Source organism: Macrosteles quadrilineatus, unplaced genomic scaffold, assembly GCF_028750875.1.
Source record: "Macrosteles quadrilineatus isolate MER2022 unplaced genomic scaffold, UCM_ALF_1.0 Scaffold_1__1_contigs__length_201487025, whole genome shotgun sequence".
In the NCBI taxonomy this organism is placed as follows: domain Eukaryota; kingdom Metazoa; phylum Arthropoda; class Insecta; order Hemiptera; family Cicadellidae; genus Macrosteles; species Macrosteles quadrilineatus.
The window spans coordinates 115,133,468-115,157,307 of NW_026542594.1; the positions used below are offsets into that span (position 1 = coordinate 115,133,468).

General features: G+C 34.5%; 1 protein-coding gene across 1 annotated transcript in view; it reads right to left on the reverse strand.

The window, feature by feature from the left end:
* LOC128983606 (uncharacterized) overlaps nt 1-7,251 on the reverse strand; it is a 43,565-nt gene extending 36,314 nt beyond the window's left edge. The window contains exons 1-3 of the mRNA XM_054402969.1: nt 7,162-7,251; nt 6,320-6,485; nt 4,622-4,846 (exon numbers count right to left, since the gene is read on the reverse strand). Of these exons, the coding sequence (XP_054258944.1) occupies nt 4,622-4,846; nt 6,320-6,485; nt 7,162-7,201 (431 nt within the window). The 5' untranslated portion in view covers nt 7,202-7,251. The remainder of the gene's footprint in view (nt 1-4,621; nt 4,847-6,319; nt 6,486-7,161) is intronic.
* Nucleotides 7,252-23,840: the final 16,589 nt, after the last annotated feature.

The following is a 23,840-nucleotide window of genomic DNA, read 5'->3' on the forward strand; positions in this document are numbered from 1 at the left end:
CAACGTAGAAATAACCAAACACTTCATGAGTCTACGCAATGTACAGACAAAACAGTAATGACTTTATAATCTTATAACTAACTATCTGCCCATGCTTCGCAACGGGGTGAGAATCTTTGGGTCTCTAATTCCACCGTAAAAATAGTATATTTCGTGCCTAGGACCTAAAGTGAGGTTTTGCCGACTCGATATCGGGTTTTAAGTTCGGGACGAAGTCGAGAACGTGAAACGATCGAGAGATGCAAACCCATTTTGGCTCGTGGTACGAGCGGTTTTTTTTTTTACCCAAGTATGTTTTGCAATATAACGTCCCTCTTATTTATGTGAAATATTTTGAGGAATCAGCAAAATAAAAAATAACAATAAATAGTTGTCTAGGCAGCTGTGACAAAAAACAAGTCTATTGCAATGCCATGGATACAGCTTGTGCATTTAATATACATTAATGTTTTAAGTAAATAGGCGAACAAGTGATTTTGCGGCCCTAGGGATGTAAACCCCTGCTCGGTCCCCATATGACGATGACAGCTGGCATTGCCAGCAAAACGTAACTTTCAGCCACCAATATAAACCAGCTAAATGTATGTAAAACAGCTAAAAACATCATAGTGAGGTGAAAAATTCGTTACGCATACTTTTACATTACCATGAATTAATTATATGCATACAGAAAAACGGAGTCATACTTATTGCGTATTTTAATGTAAACTAGTGGCTTGTAGGGACATAGTCCCTAAAAAGCTACGGAAAAGGAATTATTGTTGGAATATTTAAACAAACTCAGAATCAAATTATCTATATGTCAGGATAGGCTTAGATATCCCACTACAACATATCTTTTGTGCAAAAAAACAAAACAGTTTGTTGTTTGTCTTTGTTTGCTTTTGTTGATAACGTTATGTTCAATAAAGAATTTGAATGATTCCTGAGTTTAACTGCTAAAGGCAGCAAACATGTTTATGAATAAATATTGGTTTATTAAGGTAGCTTTGGTTTTTTGGTTAATGCTGATAACAAGGCTTCCCCGATTGAAATACAGTATTGGAAATTGTCTTCGTCAAATAAGAAAAGGCAAAAAATGGTGTGTTGAGATACCCTACCCAGTTATTATTTCTAAGTCTATGCTCATTTTGTAAAGGTTTAACAAAATTATTCTTAAGTAAAGGCATCCCATTGACAGAACTTGGACCTAAATTTGTTTGTGATCAACATTAAAAAACCACTATTAACCTAGTGTAAGTATGTGGTGTTAATCCTCCTAAAGGTGCGATTGATTTACATATTCTACCAAAAAAGGGCCTAGTCAACGTCTAATTACCAACTATTTTGCGGCTAGTTAGGGTTCCATTACCCAGTTATCGAAACTAATCACGACATAAATATTTTTGGTTCGTTTAAATACCTGTACGAACCTACTTCATCTCTATTCCCAAATTGTTTTCTAAGAGTAACCGTTGAGGTTATTCCACTTCATCTATACTATTATATAAAAATCTAGTGGTGTCTGTCTGTATGTGTGTTACTAATAGGCACACAAACTACTGAACTGACTGGGCTTAAATTTTACAAAAGTATAGCTACCATACCAAGGACCATTATAGGACTATTCTTACTTTGATATTGACCGTGGGCTTTGCCCCTTTGGCTTTAAAAGTTCTGAGGTGAGGATTTTAAAAGTAAATATTGATTGGTCTCCATGGCTGCCATTAAAACACAAACAATGTCTACAATTTTCTATACCACCCAAATGTTAATAAGCTGAACTGTCAAACCACATTAATTTACAATTCCACAGCTGGTTTATAAATAGGCATATAATATTCTCTACAATCATGTGACATGTTTATTTATTCTTATATTTGATGGTTCATTGATTATTGGTTTCATGAAATAAGTGAGATTGTATATCTGGTGTTGTATCTAACCCTAATTAATTATTTAAAATTGTGCTAATGTGAATGATTGTATTGAAAGATTTTGGTGTAAAAAATAGTAAAATTATAAAGTCACATTTACTTGAATCATTTTAACATTTTTGAACACTTAAATTGTGTTTAGAGTAGGGCACACACACCTTAAAAATTGAAACTTTTTCTCAATGAGATAATTAATTGTACATTTTTCCATTTTGAGAGAAATATTGTTCACACCATTTGCCTTTTCACACATTTTTAAATAATAATTTCATATTCCTAATTACTACCTATAGTTGTGATGTTTTCTAATCCAGTGGTAGCTACTGGTATAACTTTTGACACTTCCTGTAGATTTCACATTCTATTCTCATAATGAATAACTTTTTACGAGCGTTCCATGGTCATTACATGTAAATTTTCAACCAAGTTCCTCTTAACTTAACCGACACTTGACATAAACATTGTTAGAATGATGTTAAATTTCCTAATTCTAAGCTATATACAAATATTTCAATTTAAAAAGAACAATAAAAAAAAACTAAGTTTTATATGCACTTGCCTTTGGTACATGAACAGTAGGAGTTATAAATAATAGGGCTAAGTATGTTTCTGTACTGTTTTAGTAGTAAGAGAGTTAATGTTTTTGTTTGCTCACATAGTATATAATGCGATATTTTTATAATCAATGCTTAGTGAGCAATGCTTTTTAGAAACAAGATCACATGTTTAATTTAATTCAACCAGTAATATTAACCAGATGTTGTAAATTATTGTTTGTCTATGTTTGATTTTATCATTTAAAAGTAAGTAAAAGTTTTGAGTTTTTTTATTTGTTTTATTGTTTGAAAATGTTTTTTATGTAATTAGTAAGTTAATAGTTTTTGATAGGTACATTTATTGGAATTTAATCTTATTTTACTCTTTTTTTCATGTCAGATTTCAAAAAGCACCATTTAAACATACATCAACCCCGGACGAAGGACGGGTCCTCTGCTAGTACGAAATATTGATTAAACACTACAATAAATCTCAAATATAAATGTTAGTAAATTAAAAAAAAATTGGAATAAATCTTTTACATATGTTTTAAAATAAAAACAAAGAAGATCTTCTTTTAATCTTGAATCGTTTCTTAAATCTTGAAAACAATTTATTTCAACTTTGACATAACTAAAAAGTCTTGATTATTAAAGGTAACGTTATCCCTTTATATAGTTGGTTTTATATAGTATACATTACATTGCAGAATTGACTGGCAAATGAGTAATCCAAATGTAAGCTTACTTGCTTATGATAAAAACACGATCAGCTGGATTGAAGTAAACAAAAATCAACAGTAAATGCCTTCTAATGCTATTCTTATGGAGAACATTGTAAGTTATATCTAATTTTGTGTTAAGATTTTGGGAATTTCACTATTTTTCCCGCCGTCACGGGATAAAGACCTTTAATTTGAGCCCTCTCACGTCGTTCTACGACTTCCCAGTCGCCCACAATTTTGACGCAAAGAATCGGCTTACGTAATTAATATATAGATTTCCATGAAACTGATAATTTACCCAGCACATTAAGGCCTTTATTCCAAGTATCTCAGTTCGTAAACCATACATACAATGTGACGATAAAATATCAACAAAATAGCATGTAGTTTTATGTAATCCTCACGACATTTCATTTGGTCCATTGACTTTAAATCCAATAATTGTAAAAATTATTGGAGCTTTGAAAAAAACTTCATATAAAATCCTTACACTAATAAAAGACGACGTCATGAGCGCGGGAAATGAGCTACAGCGGCTAGGGCATAGCCACATGAATACAGAACGGAATGAAGGAACTAGAACGGAGAACTGGCAACAGCGCACGCGAGAAGTAGGGGGGGCGCACACACCGCTCAAGCACTACAACGCATTAGTGGCATCCTGTCCACACACTGTTGATATATACCGATTTGTGGCATGGTGCCACAATTTAAAAACTGGAATGTTAGATGTTAAAATGGAGTGTTCATTAAAAATATCGATGCAGACATGTTTCTACCACCTTCCTTCATCCACTGGTGGCCGCAGGTTGAAAGATGCCACAATTAGGTGTTTGCGAGTATTCGGTAAAACCCCGTATGGGTGTGTGTATATGTGTGGATGTGTACAGAGCCACAGGCCACACCTGTGGCCCAATTTTAAAGGGAATTGGTTGGTATGTAAGTACTAATCCATGGTATCTCCATGCGGGTTTTCATTATTTTTTGAAATTTCAATTTATAATGGTGATTATCCCATATAAAAACATAAAATAACGAAAAATAGCATTTTTTGAAAATGGCCCTAACGGTTTTGATCAAATATTAGTATGTTATATCCCTTTCAATTCTGAACAAAATGGTATAGGTGTCATTACTGTAGAATAAACAGTTTACAGATATTGTAACTTATGTTATATCCCCATAAAAATAACCTAAAATAACGGAAAACCTAATTTTTGAAACAAACCGACTTTGATTAAAATTAGTATGCTATGGTCCTTATAATTTTAAAGAAAATGGTGCAACCTTCCATTGCTGAAACTTTACGTTTCAACAGTTATTGCAACTTTTGTGATTTTCCTATAAAATATCATAGTTACTCCCTCCGCTCACCCACGATAAAGGTTGTTGACAAACTAATGGGACAAAGTATGTGTCAAGTGTACTACAAAACTAACCATACCCATTTTTTGGATCTAGCACAATGGCTCTTGGTTTCTGGAGACCATGAGTAGCGTTGAACAAAACCTTCCGATAGAGACCATCCAAGGTAGCGACCTCCACTGTCACTCTCACTGTATCTGTCCAGTAGAGATTGTCATGCACCCAGTCTACAGCCAACCCGTCAGACACCTTGATCTCCGCAATCACACTAGGCTTCTGAGACTCAAAGGGACTCAGCAATGTCCTGAAAATAAAAGATCTGTTGTAATTTTTTAAACTCGTTAAAAAGAGAAATACCCCAGCCAGAGAAAACCTGCAGACTAAGTGAATTTAGATTTGCCTTATTGGATTTTCACAAAAAATATCACCTAAAAAGGACATTTATTCCATATCTAAATAACATTAGCTTAACGAGTCCGAGTTCGATGCTACAAGGAAGAGAAAATGTCTTTTCAACTGCAACTATAAATTGCAACTATTATAACTGCAGATATAATTGCTGTCAAGTGGTACTGTATGTATCTTATAGTTATCTTATTGTGAAAATCACCTGTTTTAGGTTACTCGCCTGAATATTTTACATGTTTTGAGTCACTTAAGTAGATTTCCCCTCTGGCTAAGTGATAGTTAACCGCAACTACGGTATATGGTTTCCTTTAGATGTCATCGTTATCAAGTTGTCTGTGTCCTTTAGTTATATACACATCACCGGTTAGCTAGGTTACTCACCTGAATATTTGACCTGTTGCTGAGTCACTGAAGTGAATTTCCCCTCTAGTTAAGTGGTAGTCAACAGCAACTACTGTATATATGGTAACCTCTAAATGTCATCGTTGTCAAGTTGTCTGTGTCCTTTAGTTATATGAACATCACCGGTTAGCTAGGTTACTCACCTGAATATTTGACCTGTTGCTGAGTCACTGAAGTGAATTTCCCCTCTAGTTAAGTGGTAGTCAACAGCAACTACTGTATATATGGTTTCGTCTAGACGTCATTGTTATCAAGCTGTCTGTGTCCTTTAGTTATATACACATCACCGGTTAGCTAGGTTACTCACCTGAATATTTGACCTGTTGCTGAGTCACTGAAGTGAATTTCCCCTCTAGTTAAGTGGTAGTCAACAGCAACTACTGTATATATGGTAACCTCTAAATGTCATCGTTGTCAAGTTGTCTGTGTCCTTTAGTTATATACACATCACCGGTTAGCTAGGTTACTCACCTGAATATTTGACCTGTTGCTGAGTCACTGAAGTGAATTTCCCCTCTAGTTAAGTGGTAGTCAACAGCAACTACTGTATATATGGTTTCGTCTAGACGTCATTGTTATCAAGCTGTCTGTGTCCTTTAGTTATTTATATACACATCACCGGTTAGCTAGGTTACTCACCTGAATATTTGACCTGTTGCTGAGTCACTGAAGTGAATTTTCCCTCTAGTTAAGTGGTAGTCAACAGCAACTACTGTATATATGGTAACCTCTAAATGTCATCGTTGTCAAGTTGTCTGTGTCCTTTAGTTATATACACATCACCGGTTAGCTAGGTTACTCACCAGAATATTTGACCTGTTGCTGAGTCACTGAAGTGAATTTCCCCTCTAGTTAAGTGGTAGTCAACAGCAACTACTGTATATATGGTTTCGTCTAGACGTCATTGTTATCAAGTTGTCTGTGTCCTTTAGTTATATACACATCACCAGTTAGCTAGGTTACTCACCTGAATATTTGACCTGTTGCTAAGTCACTGAAGTAGATTTCCCCTCTGGCCAAGTGATAGTCAACAGCAACTATATGGTTTCCTGTTGTTAAGTCGTCTGTGTCCGATTCATTTAACATATTAATTTTCCTCGTCACTGACATAATCAGTGGCACTGCCTCCAATCCTAAAACACATTCCTCTCTTTCAGTCTTCAAAAAAATCTACACTAAAATATTAAGATTATGCAAGTTTCCTTGAGATATACTCAATTATAGAGCTACTTCACATACTACTTTCAATAAATGGCTTCTTGTAGTAGTGACACGTAATGATAAATGTATTCACATTAAATTAGTTTTATGTTGAAAAGAAGATATTATTTATGTTTAAACTAAAATCTGGATAGTGATACAATAATGATGAAGCATGTGTGAAGCACTTGTTGACATATTATTAACATCATTTACTGTAAAGGTCTCACAAATAGGCATGTGTGGCTTGCAAGTCATCCAAAGCAATAAAGGTAGAAGACTAAAATGACACCGATATAAAAGAAATAGTTTTAGTTCCTAATGACGACAGTTTGGTCTATTAAAATTTGATGGACATTTTTGAATAACTAGTCAAAACGGTAAAATATAGATAACAAATATGACCTTTGAGGCTTGAAGTTGCTTTACAGAACGTTCGTCAGATGAATAAATAGTTATAAGTACAGCATTTAAGTACTCATTGAGTTAAGATGGAAATTTGAACCAAAGTTTAGTAGCTTGCAAGCTAAAAATGTGTGTAACTAAAATTAAAAATTTAGTAGGTCTACAGTAAAAATAATTGAACACACTAATAGAAAAAAAACTTACCTGAAATTAGAAAACCTACTAACAGCCATGTCAGATGCATTGTTCAGACTAACTAAAGTGAAGTTGACGAACAACAACAATCATTGAATTGTTATCAATAGAACTGAGCTAGATGCGGGGAAGCCCAGCAGGGCAAAAGTCAACCAAGATAAAAACTGTTTTCTTACCATTTCGAGATTACTGCAGTTTAATAAATACGGACAACTTTTCCTAATCTTTCAAGTTAAATTTGTCTTACAGTAATACTTAAGGCATTGTGTGATATATCAATATGTAAATATATCTGCTCTTTATAGAGTAACCAGTTTCACACAATCGATAATTTTAATCGAAAGCAAATAAAAAGGACTTTTGGGTCTAGTTAAAGATTCTATGACCACCGCCTGTTTCTTTAGAGCGCTGACTATTCGATACTGAAGTAGACATCCCATCTATATGAATCAGATGTCGCCAATTTTCTTTTTCAAATAACGTAGTTGCGTCAACAAGTCACAGAATGCGCTAGTGTCTAAAGTTCTATTTTATGCCTAACGTTTTTGTTGCTGACCAGGTTGATGGGTCACAAAAGTTGCTATAGCTCACCATAAGTCATTCCTAAGCTTGACTTGGTAAAAAAGTTTGTGCAATCAACAGAATTTAGTAATTTAGATCAGTGCAATCTGTCGGTGGCTTACATCAATTACGACGAGGCGGTACCGGAGGTAGTCCTCTATCATGCGCATGAGGTATGCCGGGACGTGGAAAGTGTTCTCCAGTGCGTCCAGCATATCGCACCACCTCGCGGAATTAAATGCGTTTCACACATCAAGTGTTACAAGCAGCACAACCCGACGAGAATAGTTGTTAAAGTCCTCAGCTCTCATTACTAGAGAGCTAGAGAAGGCTCCAGGACTATGGATGTAACTTCTGGTGCTGCTCAAGGATCCATACTGGGCCCGGACCTCTGGAACGTCGCCTACGACAGCCTCTTGAGATCCGAGATGCCTGAGGAAACTGTCCTAGTTGGGTATGCAGATGACGTTGCGGCTTTAATAGCTGCACGTAGCATTGAGCTTGCCCAGCTGAAACTAAATCGAGTCATGCGAACCATTAACGCATGGATGGCAGAACATGGTCTCTCGCTCGCTCTGAGCAAAACTGAGATTGTGATTCTGACTAAAAAGAGGATTGACACCATCGTGCCTTTGATGGTGGGGAACGTTGAAGTCCAAACCACTCGTGCCGCAAAGTACCTTGGGGTCATGGTGGACAGCAAGCTCAGCTGGCGAGACCAGATCACCCGTACGGCGGACAAGGCCGCTAAAATGGTTTCTTCCCTTAGTCGGTTAATGGCCAATGTCGGAGGTCCACGGTCCAGCCGCAGAAGGCTGTTGATGTCTGCGGTCCAGTCCGTGCTCCTGTACGGTGCGGAAGTCTGGGCAGACGCTCTCAATAAGGAGGTATATAGGATGCGGCTCGCCCGAGTGCAGCGTCAGGTAGCACTAAGGGTAGCATCTGCCTATCGAACAGTGTCCGAACCCGCCGTCCTGGTGGTTGCTGGAGTCATCCCCGTCAAACTTTTGGCGGCGGAGAGGAAGGCAATTTATCAGCGCCGTGGGGAGGACCAGGCAAGAATTGAGGAACGCACCCGGACCTTCCAGCTGTGGCAGGAGAGCTGGGAACAGGAGACAAGGGGGCTCTGGACCAGGCGACTGATACAACAGGTCCAACCTTGGGTTAATCGGCGGTGCGGAGAGGTGAACTTCTACCTCACCCAATTTCTGACGGGTCACGGCTTTTTCCGGTCGTACCTGTTCAGGATGGGCAAAGCCGTGTCACCCGATTGCATATACTGCCCAGGCATTCCCGATGACGTGGAACACACTTTCTTCCACTGCCAGCATTGGGAAAGGCCCCGCCTAGAGGCTCAACAGTTCGTAGGACTGCTGTCGGTGGACACAGTCATACCGATGATGATGGAGGGTGAGGACAATATTGGACCTGTGTGTCACTTTACATCCAGGGTGTTCTCCGCGCCAAGAAGCTTGACCTCGACCGGGATGCGGTGTAGGTCAAAAAATAAATAATGCCAGAAACGGTGCGAGCCCTGTGGGCTTAGGTCACATGTTGGCCTGACTTGAAGTAATGTGACAAACAATTCCAGGTCTGTGTCCGACAGAGTAGAGGGGGTTTTTTAGTGAGTAGTCTGTGATAAACTCAGGAGTCTCACACTACAGGCTGGCAACCTGTGTGCGTAAAAGCATTTTCCCTCCTCACCCTAAAAAAAAAAAAAAAAACATCAATTACGACGATTTTGATAAAAATCTTGCTACAAATTTAACATGGGAATAGATAGCTCAACACAAAACTTAAACTTATATATTTTGACGAAGACAATACCTTCTCCATATACATATGACTGTGGTAGAAAGTTAAAACATACAATAAATTAATATCGGTGAGTGTGAGTCGAGGCTTTCCCTAACCCTAACCCCATTACATTGTTTATCACACGCACAAATGTTTACGTTTTGTTAGTTAGGTTGAAGTGTCACGCAAACCAATAACTCATCCGTTATTAAGAGTCGCTCAACCAATGTATAGTTATTTGTCAACACAATATGAAGAGTAATGTAACCCGTAGCCGAGCAGGGTGGGGTGAGGGCACTAAGTGTGTTTGTGTAAGCGTGGCCACATCATCAGGTGACATGATGACGCCATGAGTGATGAGACACAAGAAGAATGATGAAGGGGTCAAGCTGTTCGCTTATATCACTGTGGGGTATTGTTGAAAACAAATGGATAGCGTACTCTTCAAACAGGTAAAGACATTTTATTAATGAAATGCTATGTTTTAAATCTTTAATATATACAGTGTGTAAATTAAGTATTGATACAAATCTGTATTTTTTGAACCAAAATAGATAGAAATATTCTGTTTGTGGCGTTGATTCTTAACAAAGGTTCCGCAATATTTTACACAAAAAAATCTGTATAACCCGCTTACAGGGTAGAGGGCCCTTCCCTTCCAAGTCCCCTTGGTGACTTGTTTTTTTTCAAATTGCAACCCCTATTGAGTGACCCCTCGTTTTGAAGGGCTTGTCAAAAGAAACAAAATGACGCAAACCCGAGGTGAATATCTCACCCCTAGCCAAAATGGCAGGTATTCCAAAATGGGTGCTTTTTCACATTTAAATCAAATTTTGGAATACCTGCCGTTTAGGCTAGGGATGAAATATCTACCTCGGGTTTGCGCTATTGTATTTCTTTTGACAAACCCTTCAAAATGAGGGGTCACTCAATACGGGTTGCTATTTGAAAAAAATAAATCACCCTCTACCCCCCTGCCCTGTTAGGGGTGATAAACAATATTTTTGATGTAAAAAATTACGGAACCTTTGTTAAAAATCGAAACCACAAACATAATATTTCTATCTATTTCGGTTTAAAAAATAGAGATTTGTTTCAATACTTAATTTACACACTGTATATTATTATTCCTGACGATTAATAAAACAGATCAAAACTAAACAGTACACAGTAGTGCTAAACTCAACGTTCCTCTATAGATGTACTACTTAAGTAATATTATAACAATGAAAATATAATGTTTACAACAAGTTTGTGTCTATATGCTGATATATTTGGAATAGTTGACGCTAAATACATTTCATTATGGCTAACAATACAAGCAAAAGCTTGTGTATGTATGGGTGATCACAATACTTGGCGACTTTATATTTTCTAAAAGAGAGTTTATTGCGCATACTGTTCACTATCAGTATTCAGGGATTAAGGTTTGGTAGGAGAAAGTCAAATAAAATAATCCAGTATTAGATCGGAACTGATTTCCCCTATATCGAGTAATCTTTAGTGTAATATTTGCTCAATAGTAATAACTGATGTTTTCCCCTCTGTTCTGTAGTTTGTAATTTGCAAGCATACTGTGGATGGTTTATTATAAACACATGTTACGAGTTTTTTTGTTTATCTTTTCCTTGTTATTTTGTTCAACCAACATGGTCACTTGTCAACCCATAAAATAAATGTTAAATCTTTGAAATTTCAAACAAGTGAAAGACGAATTTCCCAAAGGTAGGGCTTGTCTTAAATCACGTTTCAGGCCATATTATATACAGAATCTGAAGGAAACCGTCGAAGCCTATTTAGAGATATTTGTGCATACATACTTACCATACAAGCATACATGCAAGCAAACATTGCTCATATAAGAGTATGATAAGTATATATATAATAAATATATAAATAATAGAATGAAAGGTCGAATAAGCTGAGTGTAATGTTAGATTGTTTTTAGTAACAAGATATTATCCATGAATTATGCATCTAAAACTGCATTGTTGTACACTAAGCTTGTCATTTTTGAAATTGTCATTTAGTTCAAAAATTGTTAACATCAGACAAAAAGATATTTTGAGTTTCATTAGTGTTTTCAAATGGAATAGTTTTCCTATGCTTATGTTACTAAGGATTGATTGTTTTTTACCTATATCTGATGATTGTATTAATTTTTTTAAAACGTGACTTATTTTACCTTGTATATATCTACCAACCAGGTTAAGACTTTCCCTGTTCATTGTTTACTACATATGTAATACGTTCCTACAGATATGAAGTAACCATTTAGTAAATACAAATGTTTACAGAATCCAGATCTATCGCTAAAGCAATGTCAACTTAGATACACGAGAAATTAACGTTAAAACTCATAAGCTATATTAGCAGGTTAGGTTACTGCCACGATTTTTACATCAAACGGCCTTTGTTTTTGTATATTATGGTGCACTTTAAAAAAAATTCACGAATGTGAGTAACAAAAATTGTATACAATTTTATATTTGTAAACCATAACATTGTGTATTCAATTTTAATTTATATGGACACAAGATTCAATCCTTTGTAAATCCACTTTCCTCTCTATTTCATCGATAATCTGATAGGCTGATAGGCTGAATGAAAAACAACCACATACACGATAAACCTGTTATCTTGGTCTGATTTCAAAAGGCAATTTAGTGGACACGATGCTTTAGCTTTTATTTTCCTCAAACCGCAATACAAAATATTGTTTTGGTATGTAACTATTGTTCGTTTCGTTCTTTCGATGAAAAGTTCACAGTTAATAAAAGATTACGTTTCGATAATCAGATAGAATAGTGAATCGCCCTGATTATAGTTTCAGATCTTAGCTGATAATAGTTCCATTATTATTTTATTAATAAATCTTTGTCTAATGTAAGGTATCAGTCCGCCCCCTGTAGTTAATTTTAACATTTACCTCTCAGGCACCTGATATCTTAAGTTCTTATTAATCTAATTCGTGAAATAAACCATTCTTGAATAAATTTACCATTCCAACGTTTGTTATTACAAAACTTTAATATAGTCACCAGTTCTTACAATCGCTCTTTGTTAGTAATTTACAAATAATTAGTTTTCTCTTCACAGACATTAATATTATTCCATTTAAAAATACAAATCAGACAATTAATTGCAAACCTTTTTGGCAAAAATTCAGTAAAATAGCGTCGTAGTAATTTTTTTTTAAAGAAAAATGTTTAAAAGTGCATAACATTTTAACCGAAACTGACGGAAAACAACCACCGGCATGGTACCGGCTTTAAAAAAAATAGCAACTATATAGGACATTATTCGATTTCCACTAAAATTTTGAAATTCTAAGTGTAATTTGTACTTGCTGTTGCATTTAATTTAAACTCAAAGCTACTTTGTAAAAGTAGTAACATTAAATGTTAGTTTTTTTAACCTTAAAATATATATTTTCTTTGATCTATTTCTATAGTTTAAATGTACGTATATAAAGACAAAATAGTAACGTACCACAACAAGGAAAAAAATTAAATATTTAGCAAACAATTCTGTAGCTATCTGATGAACTGTCTTACAACTTGTCAAGAAGTACAGAAGAACGTCAATTGTGAGGTTTTTCGAAAGAATTATTAATTAGGGGAATGTCAGGAGCAAGGGTAGTGTGAAATCGACCATTGCGGTATAATGCTGCCGTTGAATAAGAGATACAAAAATAATAGATAACCAGGGCATTTAAAACTATTGGTTGTGCGACATTGGATGATCAATATGGATTTGTTTACATCACATGTTTACATCACATCATCATGTTTACGTCACATGCGTTAAGGCAACTAGAGTTATCCACTAGAGTGTCTTAGGTAAGCATAAATCAATAGGAAATTGTCAGCTATTCATTTCAAAAGTTACCTATAACAGACAATATCCAAAAGACCTCATAAGAGATTAACTAATTTTGAAGATGAATTTTATATTCTTTAACTAGAGTCGGTACATATATGGTACTAGCAGAGTACCCGTCCTTCGTACGGGGTTGACGTTTAAGTATAATATGTTTATTGCAGTTATGCCCAAACTTTGTGTTTGCAATGGGGGAGGACACGTTGTGAGAATTTTTTTTCTTTTAATTTACGGTATGCTATAGTATAACGTGAGTATAACCAAAGATTACACATGCTACGAACAAATCTTTGGTATAAGCATCTACCATAGCCATATTAATGTTCTACCACTGCACCTAAACAACCCTACTTTTACAGTTCCCATTGTGTATCACTGATTTTTGTTGCTGCTTGGTTTCAATTATCTGTTGCAATAAATGCAAAAAATAATAGTGCTGCACCCGGTTGGTAAACCCTATAACTTTTTTTGCTATTGAAAATCATAGAACCAACTTGTGTTGTTGAAACAGCTGACATAATTCTTTTGAACGTTGAAAGCAACGCGCAAAGGAAAATTCAAAGGTAATTCGGATGAAATCATCGGTATATTCTCCTTTAAACTTACCTCTAATGATTGTTGCTTCGATTTAGGTTTAACATTTTTGGACTTATCCAAAAGTAAATAGTTTTGTGTGCTGCATTTTCTGTAAACAGTGTGGCACTATTTCTAATCATGACTAATACAGGATGTTGTGATCATTCAAACCTACAAAACACTTGGTGAAAGTAAAAATCTGCGTTTAAATTATATTTACAAGAGGTCGTCCAGTGGTTGAAAACTCGACCAAAAATATACCATGTACCTCTCTATTTTGATTGGTATTTCTTCATTTGTTATAATTTTATGTTTAAATTGCGTTGTTATTTCATCACCAGAATGGCAACCCATAAGGTCCATTTTAATTTTTTTCCTAAATTTTAAATTAATTGTTTGTGTTTATTTTTTAGCATAATTCATGAATGGATTCTGCACATCTACAGGAAAATATCTTTCCAAAAGTATGCGTAGATTTTCCCTGCGATGCACACGAGCTGAGAAAAAAGGTTTTAAAGAAACATGCCTATTAATATATAGAAATTTTTAAACATTGTAGTACCAAAATTTGGACATTGGAACCCCTAAACCCCCTGGGGCGGAGCCCTTTTGATGAATCTGCACCAAATTTCACACAAATCATTCTTGAATAATGTAGGGTAATGCCTGAAAGTTTCATTACAATCTGTCGAGTTGTTTCGGAGTCCATAGGGTGTATACATATGCAGGGTGATTGGTACTTAGTGTGACAAAAATCTTTTGGTGTAAGTACAAAGTAAATGCAGTGTGATGATGCATATAAAAGGTTCCAAGTCTAAAAATTAGCTTCCAAAGAATTATTTTATGTTTTTCAAAAATATCTATGTTTTTAAACTTAATATATTTCTCAATTACTTGTAAATGGATTTGAGTAGATAATGTCATTTTCGTGTTCTACATTAAATTTTGACTAAGAATAATGTAAAATGACGGGATCACTATTGAGGTTTAGATATTCTTTCGTTTGTTTTAGTGGTTTGAATACCAAAAAACAGGGAACTATTTACTGTTTTTACTGTTCAAGCTGAAACAAAAATAAAACTTTTGCTTAATACATGCCAACTTTCTACGTTTTAAATGCTAAAAACACCACGTTTTGTAATCTTCAAACCACTAAAGCGTACATAAGCAGACATTAAGCTCAATGGTGTAGCATATGGTTGGAAAGCTTTTAAAATGGCGGAGTTTCTAACATTTTCGGACACTTTCTTGTATACAGGGTGTGAAAAAATGCAATAGACCAATATTTTAGCGAATTTCCCTATAGGGAAGTAGCTATTACCGTAGGTGGCTCGGTAAGACCTAGGCCCGGGACCGATTTACTTTTTCATTTTGATGTCCCCAGAGGCCAAAAACACCATTCGTTCAAATTTATATATATATATATATATATATATATATATATATAAAAATTTGAACGAATGGTGTATATATTTATATATTAGATATACGTCCGTGAACGCGATAACTTAAATATTTTTGTCAGATTTTGATGAAATTTGGTTCTAAGGTGTAAGGCAGGATAAACTTGGATGAGTTCGCGAACCAGCATGATCGGGTCATGGGAACGGGGTTTTACGGGGGGTTTTATGGGGTAAAAAATGGTTTTTCTAATTTTTGACCCTTAAAAACACAAAATTTCCCAATTTCTCTCTAGACCTTTTTAAAGAGCTTAAAAAACAAATAATTTAGTATATCAAAGCGTTTTTGCACGGTTATTAGCAACGGAGAAGATTCAAAAAATTATAAATTTAAAATTCCAATGTTATTCTTATGGAGAATATTGTAAAATGATGTAGTTTGCTTGTTTATGGATATATTTTGATAAAACTTGGCAAATTATTTATTTTACACTAAGCTATTAATATTTTACTAAAAAACCCCACAGTAGTTTCCTTGTAGCAGCAAACCTGGGTACTCGTTAAACCTAATGTTATTTAAATAGATTTAATTACAAATCAATAAACTACCATTCGATACGTGGTAGTTTCAAAATTGCGTGTAATACTTTCTCTGTATTATTTTATTTGTGGTAATCATCGAATGTTTATCCTTTGTACTTTTATTAGGTCGAATATTGGTTTGATTTTAAACATATGCTTTGCTTTGATTCTTTGTTTGCTTTAATTTACGTCGTTATTTTGTAACCATTATGGCAACCCATAAGGCCAATGTTAAAATTTAATAACGTTGAGTTACTTTTAAATTATATATGCGTTATCAAAAATTAAAATTGTTTCGTCATATACCTTCCAAACAATAATCAAAATAACCTTAGTAAGTTTGGTAAAAATATTTTCAGCCAATATTAGCCCAGGCAAATTTACCGAAAAAAGAGCTGTAGCTCCTAAAAATGTAGGGAAAGCTGATAATAGTTGTTAATCTGCTCTGGAGATCCTAAATACGAAAAAATGAGCTTGCGACGGATTCTGAAGTGAGCTAATAAGTGTATGGGTGGCAAAAAACTAGGTCAATTTTGCTATTTTTTTAGTTTTTGCTTATAGTTTAAAAACAGTGCACTTAAACTTATTTAGGATCTCCAAAGCAGATTAAAACGATTTCCAGCTCTCGCCCAATTTTTTTGGAGCTACAAGTCTAATTTGCCTAGGCTGAGTGATAGAGTTAGAAAGTTTGCATTGAAGCCGATCTCAAAGAGTTTCACTTCGCTCCGCTCAATTAATCTTATAATAGTCTTTAACAGACATTCAAATTATTTTTATCTTCATATGAAGGTGTTTTTCTTGAAAAGTTCACGTTTTAGCCACGATGTAATCTTTGAAATTTAAAAGGGTGTTGTACTAAAGAGGTGTGTATTCTTTATGCAACTGAGATAAGTTTTGGACCGTATTAAAATGCGTAATTTGCTCACCGGTTCTATCGTGATAATTATTTAGAAAAAAAAAATACTTACATCAAATCCTTGGGATCGTCACTCATTACTCCACGCACTGGTAATAGAGCGAAGAACTGTCCTAGCAAGATGATCGGGCCATGGGAACGGGGTTTTACGGGGGGTTTTATGGGGTAAAAAATGGTTTTTCTAATTTTTGACCCTTAAAAACACAAAATTTCCCAATTTCTCTCTAGACCTTTTTAAAGAGCTTAAAAAACAAATAATTTAGTATATCAAAGCGTTTTTGCACGGTTATTAGCAACGGAGAAGATTAAAAAAATTATAAATTTAAAATTCCAATGTTATTCTTATGGAGAATATTGTAAAATTATGTAGTTTGCTTGTTTATGGATATATTTTGATACAACTTTGCAAATTATTTATTTTACACTAAGCTATTAATATTTTACTAAAAAACCCCACAGTAGTTTCCTTGTAGCAGCAAACCTAGGTACTCGTTAAACCTAATGTTATTTAAATAGATTTAATTACAAATCAATTCAGACAAATGGAAATTCGCTTAGTCAGCAGGTTTGTAATTGCATTGTTTGTCGGGGGTATTTTTTAAAATTTGTATCAAACCTCTTAATTTTTATCTTTGAATATATTTACAATGGAGTTTTTACGACTTATCCCCAGTCATTTTCTATTATTCTTATTCAAAATTTAATGAAGAACACGAAAATGACATCATCTACTCAAATCCATTTACAGGTAGTTGAGAAATAGCTGTATTAAGTTTTAAAACATAGTCATTTTTGAAAAACATAAAATAATTCTTTGGGAAGCTAATTTTTGAACTTGGAACCTTTTATATGCATCATCACACTTCATTTACTTTTTACTTTCACAAAAAATTTTTGACACACTGAGTACCAATTATCATGTATACATACTTCCTCTTTTATGGATATAGCTGATTTAATCTAAAAATTCCGTCTATATGAAAGAATTTATACTCGATTTTGACCAACCACTATCCTAGTCACTATATTAAAATTCAGTTTCTTACTGTTTTAAGAAATATATTTTAAATAATTCTGTTGGGTTTGTAATCAAGCTCAAATGAAAGTTTAGAGAACCATAATATTCGAATACTGTGAACTATAATACAATTTTAATATATCTATGATGGCAATAGTTAAAAACCCGAATCATGTTTACTAAAATGTTTAAGATATTGGTCAAAATTAAACCTTAACTGAAAAAAAAAAAAAACACATTCATGGTAAGAAGAATATTGGACCGAGAACGGGAATAAGTCACAGACGAGATCCTGACAAGGAAGGGCGTACATTTAAGGGCATTTACTAGCTCCTAAACTATTGGCTGAAAGAGAATCCTTATTAAGTGCTTAACACGACGTTGTAATTACCTTTCAACTATCTCTATTTTAGAGTTTTTGATTAAAGATTTTTATATATTTTTACCATAAAAAGAGTTGAGTTTGACAACCCTTAATCCCTGCACTCTAACTTCTAAGAAAACGGACGTAAAAAGGGGCTCAAAAATTCAGGTAGACGCTGAAAATTGGCTCTAAGGCCCTCTCTCAGTCGCATCGAAAAAGGGCTTGTGCGCTTCCAGATCTATCTATACTCTATTTAAAAATCAACGACATCTCTATCGTCTAAGCTAAGACAATAATATTATGGTTTTTACTTAAGGAGGAAATAGCAGATGGTAATGTACAAAGTACAACTAAGAGACGGATGGTTGCCTGCCATATTCTAGGGTTGTATCCATGAGTCACAGTCCTCCGTGAGACAGGTACCAATGGAGTCCCGAGCTCGCTTTTGGCAACGGATTAGTGGAACTCTTTGGGTATTAAATATTTGAGCTCTTTTGACACTCCATAAAAAACTCCCCTACCCCTACTTTTACTTTGCGCATTTGGTCCTTAATTAATACAATTTAAATTTAATAAATTTAAATCTGTGTTTCCACAAAATGTAATAAATTGTGTGAAATTCATACAGAAAAGCTCATTTTTTGCAAAAGTTAAGAACTGATTGTATAAACATCCCCCTTTAATCGCAATCGTAAAACCATTCAAACCAAATTGCCAGAAACAACATGATTATCACGTCCACCACTATGATGTGAAATTGACTAGGAAAATAAGCACATGTTCAACTGCCCTCAGTATAATTTGCACATATTTGGGGTCGTGGACAGATGTCATTAAGTGATAACAGACATTGATGTCCGTCGCTTGACATTCTCACCAGGGTTTTGTGGAAAGCAAATCAGGTAAGTTAAAACAGCACAACAGTAGTTTGTCATGCCAAAACTCTAATGTGAAGTAACGTTTTATAATTTTAAAAGTTTAAAAAAGTCAGTTAAACAAATCAATCCATTATTTATCTAAGACAAATACAAAACATAACAAATGTAAAAGATAACATTTTAGTAATTTTCTAAATTAAAAAATCCTAAATCTTTATAATGGTTATTTATTGTAAAGATAAATAAATTGGTGGGATAAGGTAATATTTTGCACTATTAAAGCCCCCATCAACTTTGAATGAGCAATGGTAAAACGTAATACTGATTAGCCCAAATGAATTTATTTAAGAAACATTTATATTAAAAACAGGCATTATTACACACTGCATACATTTAAATTTACACAATTCAGGCATTAAACTGTAGTTAATACCTAAAACAAAATATTTAATAATAATTCCGTATACAACAATGTGAAATAAATTAGATCATCCCGAAAGCTCGTGAGGGAAAGCCATCACAAATTTAAACAACAGTTAAAGCGACGGAGAGCGGATATATGATACCAAATGCAATAGTAAGGAATACCAGATAAATTATAGTATCATAAGGAAAACAATTATCTACCGGGTACACAATTTATTTCAAATAGCATTGAATAAACAGAAGATTTCTCAGGCGAGGACTAATAAGACTATAGGCGAGGGTTCCTAAATTTTAAAGGAAAAACTAAATTTTGTTTCATCAAATTTAATATTTAAAACATATTATGATATATTAAAACAAAAATTCTATTTTTCCAACAATATATAATGTTTTACAAGCACATAATGACTTTGAATATAGATTTATTTGGGCAATTTAATAAATCATTTTAACCGAACGTCATTTTATGGGAGATAAAAATGATTTTCGGATTATAAAAGTGGTTTAAGTGCCTGTACTTTTTGTAGGCCTAATCCAACTAACTAACAGACAATTTGAATGGTTTCGGTAGCAGCTATTTTCGGCTCAACATCGGAACGATCATCGGGCTTTACAAAGTCGTTGTCGCTTCTTGAGAAGGTCGTCACAGTTCACACGAAACTACTATACATCGAAACATAAAAACACTACACCACGCATGACTAGATACCACGTGACCGGCGCGGCGCGAGAGTTTACGTCTAGACTTCGGATTTTTGGTGGATAGGGTATAAAGAAAATAGTACCTAGTACCAACATACATTAGTCCTAGTCTAGTAGTATTGTACTACGATGAGTTAGTAACATTAGATGTAGCTGAGCTTGGAATGTTACTTATGAAATGAACACTGGTTTGGTTTGTCCAGTAGAGGGATGAAGAGGCTAGGACGTCAGAACCCATGTCATGTCCCAGGGTTCAATCCCCGTGAGATACAAGGCCCCACCGTCGACCTCTGGACCACCCCTTACACCAACGCTGTCACAGGCGGGGGGAAACTGTTGCCGTTGAGGACTCTGTTTTTAGAAACTGAAGGTATAAAAACATGCAATGTTATGGGAACTGAGTTTACATAAACATGTATTATTTTACCTATATTATACCATATACACGTTTTCCTGTTCACCTAACAGTTTCATTAGTTTCATTTTCATGTAAACAAAAATTTGGTGAAATATTTATATTAAGCCTAATATAATATTATCAAGTAGATGGAAGATAGAGGTCTAATTAATGTTACTAGTGTACATGTTGCTCGAATTCGAGCAATTGCAAAGTATTACAGGAGTTATTTCAAAACGAATAACAGTCATAGACTATTTACAATGAGTTTAAAAGAGTCACCTCAAAGATAACCGGTGTGTAACTCAGATCATGTTTATCTTCGTTATTGATAAACCTAAAGCATTCCGGCCGGTTTTCTCCTTCGTAAAATTCCTCGCTGTACAGGCAACACAGGTCATTGATAGAGGGCCAATCGAGAACGAAAAGTCGTTTTGGGGTAGTATTAGGGCGCATTTTGTAGCCTCATAGTTGTGATTGTACAGGGTCAGGTGCTGATTGTGATGAGTTAAGCCTACGCGCCACTGTCTGTAGCTGCGGTTGTCATCACGATTACGCCTCCTGTCTATGTCTCGTTTTCGTCACGTCGGAGGCATTTAAAAGAAGAAAAAAACAACAAATAAACAAATTATAGCTACACAAAACAACGATAAATGCACAAGTTTAAGTTACAATCATGCTAACACGATCCATCATAACGACACAAAACAACGATAAATACACAAATTTAAGATACAACCATACTAACACGATCCGTCTTGAGGGTTATGTCATAGATAAAACATACTCGTGTTGGTTAGTCTATGGTTATGTTTACACAAACTCAAATAGTATAAAATGCACTCAATGCGTTTCATTGAATTGAAAAATAAATAACAGCAATTAAATTATACAGCTGATCAAAATGTAAACAATTATGTTCTTCATAAGGATAAAATGGGAACTTTAACAGCCACTGGGGCAGAGCCCAAGGGACTTTTTCAAAAATGTAAGGCCAGTTTGCAAATCTACGCGACACGCTCTTTCCAATGAGATGTCAATGGATAAAATCGGTTATGAAATGGCGGAGGAGTTCAATTTTTGTATACAATATAAACTCTGACAAACTGTAAAAAAACTAAGCAAAAAAAAAACTAAATAATTTAGTACTGTATATTAAAGTGTTTTTGTATGGTTTTTTGAACAGGGAAAATTAAAAAAAAAATTAAATTAAAATTTCCCATGTTATTCTTATGGAGAATATTGTAAAATGTTGTATTTTGCTTGTTTATGGATATATTTTGATCAAACTTGGCAAAATTATTTATCTTGCACCAAGCTATTAATATTTAATAAAAAAAAAACACACTATTTATTAATTTCCTTGTAGCAATAAGCCTAGGTACTCGTTAAACCTAATGTTATTTAAATTTTATTGAAAATCAATTCTGACATATGGAAATTCGCTTAGTCGGCAGGTTTGCCACGGCGGGGGTATATTAAAATAACTTGAGGAAATGCAGTATTAAAATTAAGCCTCTCAAGGTACCATGCGATAGAGCTACTATCCAAAATAAACTGAACCGGCTAACTGAGATACACTTTATCCCGTTAGCTTTTTTCAGAAAGAGAAAGTTAAAAACATAGGTACTAATGACAAACAGATAAGTCAATAAAACCGAATATTTTCAGAAAGACTTAAGAAGAACGGAGATCTTGATCTGAAATCAGCAGGGAAAGATGAAGATGCGATGCAGTTAGTGACAAGGCCTTACATCTTGCTAGGCCAGTTCTTCGCTCTATTACCAGTGCGTGGAGTAATGAGTGACGATCCCAAGGATTTGATGTAAGTATTATTTTTCAAAATAACTAATACAAGGGAACCTGTGAGCAAATTACGCATTTTAATTCGGACCAAAACTTGTCTCAGTGTTATAACGAATACACACACCTTTGTACAACACCCTTTTAAATTTCAAAGATTCCATCGTAGCTAAAACGTTAACTTTTCAAGAAAAACGATCTTATTACGAAGATAAAAATAATTTGAATGGGCGTTTAATATGATTATAAGATTAATTGAGCGGAGCGAAGCGAAACTCTTTGGGATCGGCTTCAATGCAAACTTTCTAACTCTATCACTCAATATAACCCAGGCAAATTAGACATGTAGCTCCTAAAAATTAGGCGAACGCTGGAAATCGTTTTAATCTGATCTGGAGATCCTAAATAAGCTAAAAATGAGTTTGCAACGGAGTCCGAAGTGAGCTAAGTGTATGGAAGGAAAAAACGGCCGATTTTGCTCATTTTTTAGTTTTCGCATATAATTCAAAAACACTGCATCTCACAAAAAAGTGGATATACATTTCTAAAGAACATTAAATTCCGTGTCGAATGACGTTAAAATCATTAAAATCGGTAAAGTTGTTCTCCTACAACAGGTCGTCAAATTATAGTAATTTTAACGGAAAACTATAGTATTTACTGCCATCTGGTGGAACACGCTATCCCCATTAAGAATAGGATGACAAGGAGAATGTTAAAATTACCGAACTTTGATGACCTTTTGTAGCAGAACGACTGAAACACTTTTTATTGATTTTAACGTCATTCGTCACGGAATTTAATGTTCTTTAGAAAAGTATGCAGACACGTTTGTGGGATGTACTCTTTTTGAGTTATTAGCGAATGACAAAAATGAGCAAAATCGGCCTAGTTTTTTTTGCCTCCTTCGATAACAGACACTTAGCTCACTTCAGAATCCGTCGCAAACTCATTTTTAACTCTTTTAGGATCTCCGGAGCAGACTAAAAACTATTTCCATCTTTCCCTAAATTTTTAGGAGCTATAGCTCTTTTTTTTGGCTAATTTGCCTAGGCTATTATTGGCTGAAAATATTTTTACCAAACTTACCAATGTGAATTTGACAATTGTTTGGAAGGTATGACGAAAGAATTTAGATTTTTGATAACGCCTATATAATTTAAAAGTAACTCAACGTTATTACATTTAAAGCAAACAAATAATCAAAGCTTATGTTTAAAATCAAACCAATATTCGACCTAAACACAGTACAAAGGATAAACATTCGATGATTACCACAGAAAAAATAATACAGAGAAAGTGTTGCACGCAATTTGGAAACTACCACTGATCGAGTAGGTACAGTATTTTACAGATTTTATTTATGTTATCTAAATAATTAGGTCA